Source organism: Sprattus sprattus (genome assembly GCF_963457725.1).
Source record: "Sprattus sprattus genome assembly, chromosome: 1".
Classification (NCBI taxonomy): domain Eukaryota; kingdom Metazoa; phylum Chordata; class Actinopteri; order Clupeiformes; family Clupeidae; genus Sprattus; species Sprattus sprattus.
In genome coordinates, this window is record NC_137920.1 from 46,893,173 (window position 1) to 46,898,172 (window position 5,000).

At 45.8% G+C, this 5,000-nt stretch overlaps 1 protein-coding gene across 1 annotated transcript in view; it reads left to right on the plus strand.

The window, feature by feature from the left end:
- cblb (Cbl proto-oncogene B, E3 ubiquitin protein ligase) overlaps positions 1-5,000 on the plus strand; it is a 62,916-nt gene that overhangs the window by 46,867 nt on the left and 11,049 nt on the right. The window contains 3 exon segments of the mRNA XM_080839517.1: positions 2,583-2,783; positions 4,278-4,466; positions 4,709-5,000. The exon segment at positions 4,709-5,000 is cut by the window's right edge and continues 65 nt beyond it. Coding sequence (XP_080695643.1) covers positions 2,583-2,783; positions 4,278-4,466; positions 4,709-5,000 — 682 coding nt within the window.

Sequence of the window (5,000 nt, forward strand, 5' to 3'; positions counted from 1 at the left end):
ATTGCCGTAGAAGCCCACATTGGTGTGAAAGCCCCCCCACCCCTTCCCCTTGGCCAGGCCTAGGTTTTGTTATGTTAATTGAATTGACCTGGATTGAAAACACCCCCCCCCCCCCCCCCACCCCGTCACTGCTTCACTGATTTAAAAAACCTGAAAGTCACCGGGTCGATCCCCACTAGTGGCAACCATGGCCCAAGTTGCTTAACGACTGTTAACGACTCTTAATGACTGTTATCAGAGTAAGCCTGACTCTGTATAATTACATGCCAGAAACTAATCTCAAGAACATTAAGGTGAAATAATAATATATAAGTTAGGAACATTACACATAGCCTAAGTTAAAACTTTTAAACACATACCACCATAAACATGTGAGATAATTCGACAAGAGACATTGAAAGACAGCTAACTCACTGCTTCGTCAAATAAGAGAGATGAACTATATACATATATATATATATGGAAACCACTTACAGATTCCGATTAGCTAAATTTGCGTCTGGATGGAAAGGTGTTATCTTTCCCCATCCCACCCATGCTAAGCCACTTCTAGCATAACATGCGATCTACCGTGGAAAACAGAAGGCAGGCGATTTTTGTATCAGTTCTCACCACACAACGACGTCTCATCTTTGCTCCTTGAATGTCCTGTGGTGTAGTCCAGTGTATACGGAGTATACCCACTTATTTTTCAGTCAGCATTGGGTATACCCACTTCTCAAAACAGGGTGTTTATCCTGTGCTGTATGAATAAATAAAGAGTATACCCACTTCTCCAGGGACCACTACACCACTGTGAATGTCGATATGTAATGGTATGGTGTTATTGAAACTTACTACGTGTAAAAAAGACTAGAAATTGAACGTTTATTATTCGAGTCTAAAGTTTCTAATGTTGCCTCGGGCGCCTTTACGTGAACATAATTAAAACGTCACATAAGTCCACTAAACAATTCTCAATCGCACGCCCCAGTAACAGAAGAGAAATACCCCAGAGGAGGGAGGAATGATAAACCAGGTACTTGGTCGCACCGGCGAGCTAGATCCTTACCAGCAAAGGTGGCTAAGCGGTTAGAAACAGCACCATTAGGTACACAGTACCGTTAACCTGAAGAGCGCAGGATCGGATCTCGCGAAGCTCGCGTAAGATTTAAAAATCTACCTGAAAAGACACAGGTTAGATATTTACGAGTGGCAAACATGTCCCAAGTTGCGAAATGACTATCTCAATATCAGAGTAAGCCCGACTCTGTATCCAAAAGTGAATCTCAAGAACATTACAAAGAGGAAGCTCCGGAATATGAGTGGAACTGCCTCTAAAGTACATTGCAACCCTCGAACTCTGGAAATGAAAGGCATGGCAAAGCAAGAATCGCGATATCCCCGAAATCAAAACCCTGAAGACAGAACTCTGAAAACGGAAGGTGAATCAAGAAATGTGATAACCCCGGCGCAAAACCCTAAAGACAGAATATTAATTAAATTATTATCGTGTACATTTTAATTTCGTTTTTATGGGGCAATAGCTGTAAATGGGAGGGGATACGTTTTGTCAGTTGAAAGCTGATCTATAGACAGAATCTCATTCCGTCTCATCACAAGACGTTTTAATTCAATTCCTTGTCGTTTTCAACCAATGGCTGCAGCAGGGTGTGTGTGACTAGACTGCTGACAGTCAATATGCTAATAAGAGCATTTCGCACCTCTGTGGTGAGAATGCTAAACACATCAGCCCCCCTCCCCTCGCAGGTTCCTTTCCGGGAAATTCCGTTGGTATGCGGCAGACGGATATTTCGGGGGAATGTCCGCGATCAGCCAGGAATGGTGATCATTCGCGGCTGTATCACAGCGTATACGGGCCCGATAATCTTGCTTTTCGTGCAGTGCCAACCATCCCTGTCTGCTTGATTAACTCATTAGGATTACGTTTCAAACAGTCTTTTTATGTCTATCATGATTCCCCAAACAGATGGCTGCCACTGTCGTCCTTTGTTCTTCTAAATACTGGCACTCTTTGATTCTGAGGGTTGAAGCGGAGGAAATGAGAGTTGAATCACGCCCCAAACCCACACCCAGTCCCGCTGTAATATGACTAATCTGCCATATGTAATCTGTTTGCTGAGACTGCAGCTTATTAGAGGACCCAAAGTCTTCCTTCTTAATGTATGTGCGTGCGTGCATGTATATGTGTGTTTTTGTATCAAGTGTTTGTTCTAAAATAGAAGAAGGGTGGATGTTGTAGTAGGCCGAGCCTGAAGGTTCTATTGAGTGGAAGCATGTGTCTTCCAGCTGTTTGTAATCACCAAGATCTTGCCTTAGATACCCGGCAAAAGTGTTTCCACATGGCACCCAAAACTCAACAGCACCCCCACGTTTACTTCATCATGCACATAACCAAGCGGGAGTTATTTGGATGAATTTGATGAACAGCTGTTGAATCCTTTCTTCTGTTATATTTTGTGCTTGTGATGCACAACGTGTGTGTGTGTGTGTGTGTGTGTGTGTGTGGTTGTGTTTGTATTTGTGTGTGTAATTGTGTGTGTATACCTCCTGCATGTTAACCATGTTTTATTTCATTCTAGGAGTCTGATGGACAGGGGTGCCCATTCTGTCGGTGTGAGATTAAGGGCACTGAACCTATCATAGTGGATCCTTTCGACCCCCGCAATGAGGGCAGCAAGTGCTTCTTTTTGGACAATTTCAACTGTCCAATGCTAGACCTGGATGATGATGATGACCGTGAAGACACACTGGTCATGAATGGACTGGCCTCCATCAGAAAGGTAAGCGCATCATCTCATCAAACCAAAGGCAAGAACTTCAGTCCTGCACCCCTTTCAAGGACCTTGATGCCTTAGTACAGAAATACTTTTTACAATGTATTTAAATCTAACAAACAATACATTAAAACATATTTTCATGAATTTGCTGCAGTCAGCACATACACAGAGAAGCCAGTTACTAGCGAGTTTTGAAGGAACTCGGCTGGTAAATTGTTCCAAACATCTTGGAGAACTAACCACAGATCTTCTGTGGATGTAGGCTTCCTATAATTCTTCTGTCTCTTCATGTAAACCCAGACAGACTCGATGATGTAGAGATCAGGGCTCTGTGGGGGTCATACCATCACTTGCAGGACTTTCTGTTCTTCTTTAAGCTGAAGATAGTTGTTAATGACATTGGCTGTATGTTTGGGGTTATGTTCCTGCTGCAGAATACATTTGGTGCCAATCATACGCCTCCCTGATGGTATTGCATGATGGATTAGTATCTGCCTGTATTTCTCAGCATTGAGGACACCATTCATCCTGACCAAATCTCCAACTCCACATGCAGAAATGCAGCCCCAAACTGGAAAGGAACCTCTACCATGCTTCACTGTTGCCTGCAGACTCTCATTATTGTACCTCTCTCCAGCCCTTCGGCGAACAAACTGCCTTTTTCTACAGCCAAATATTTCTAATTTTGACTCATCAGTCCAGAGCACCTTCTGCCATGTTTCTGCACCCCAGTTTCTATGTTTTCGTGCTTAGTTCAGTCACTTGGCCTTGTTTCCTTGTCGGGGTAGAGCTTTTTGGCTGCAACTCTTCCATGAAGACCACTTCTGGCCAGACTTCCCCGGACAGTAAATGTCTGTACCTGGGTACCACTGGTTTCTGCCAGTTCTGAGCTGATGCCACTGCTTGAAATCTTCCGATTTCGAAGGTAAATAAGCTTGATGTGTTTTTCATCAGCTGCATTCAGTTTCCTTGGCTGACCACTGCGTCTACGATCCTCAACGTCTTCTTCAAAAGAGCTTGAACTGCACATTTTGAAACCCCTGTCTGCTTTGAAATCTTTGTCTGGGAGAGACCCTGCTGATGCAGTATAACTACGTTGTGTCTTGTTGCTTTGCTCAGTCTTACCATGTAAATGGATACAAAATAAACATTTATTGTTTACATTTTTCAAAGCATTCTTAGTTCATAGCATTTTTTCACACCTGCCTAAAACTTTTGCACAGTACTGTATTTAAACAGGCAGGGCTCCTTATCTCATTTCTTGTTTCATTAGGAATGAAAAGGCTGGTCACTTCCCATCCACCAATGTAGAATCTGTGTGCAGATACAGAATGAATGAGGAATGCTAAGCTACAATAGCTCTGAATGAACATAAAATGGTCCAGTGTTAGTTTTGTGCTAAACAGGACATGTGGACCCGATGATTGTTTTGATGGTAAGAGGCATCTGCCTGAGCAGACTTGTGAACTATCCTAATGGTGTTCTTCTCCTTCTTAGCAGTGCACCGATAGACAGAATTCGCCCATCATGTCGCCCAACTCGTCCCCTGTGGCCCAGCGCAGGAAAGGCCTGTCTGACCCATCAGGCATCCAGCACCTCAGCCTACCTCCAGTGCCCCCCAGACTGGACCTCATCCAGAAGGGCATCATCCGCTCCCCCTCCGCCAGCCCCACTGGATCCCCAAAGGTGCATTTCTTGTGTGCTTGTGTAACATGGGTGATCAACATTTCAGTTAAACGGAATGCCAAAAAAAAGCCATAACAATTGCTAAGTTTTGTTCACACAGCATTCAGGCAGTAAAGTCCCTCAGTGTTAGTCAGAGTTCCCCAGTGTGTGAGCAGCTGTACATGGTCTATCTTCCATGCGTGTGTGAGGAGCTGTACATGGTCCTGACTGGTGCGTGCCCTCTGTGCCCCCCTCCTTGCCAGTCCTCTCCAGGGATGCCCAGGAAGCAGGACAAGCCGCTGCCCGCCCCGCCCCCGCCACAGAGGGACCCGCCCCCACCGCCTCCCCCTGAGAGACCTCCCCCTACCCCGCCGGATGGCCGTGCCTCCTGGCTCCCGCCTCTGTCCTCCAGCCTGCCCCGGGACCCCCAGCTGCCAGCAGAGGCCTGGTGCCCCAAAGACAGCCCTCTAACAGACTCTCGGCCGGGAGCGGACCGCTCCCCCAAACTGGGCCACTCGGCACCCTCGCATGTGAACGGACGGCCGCTGAGCTGTC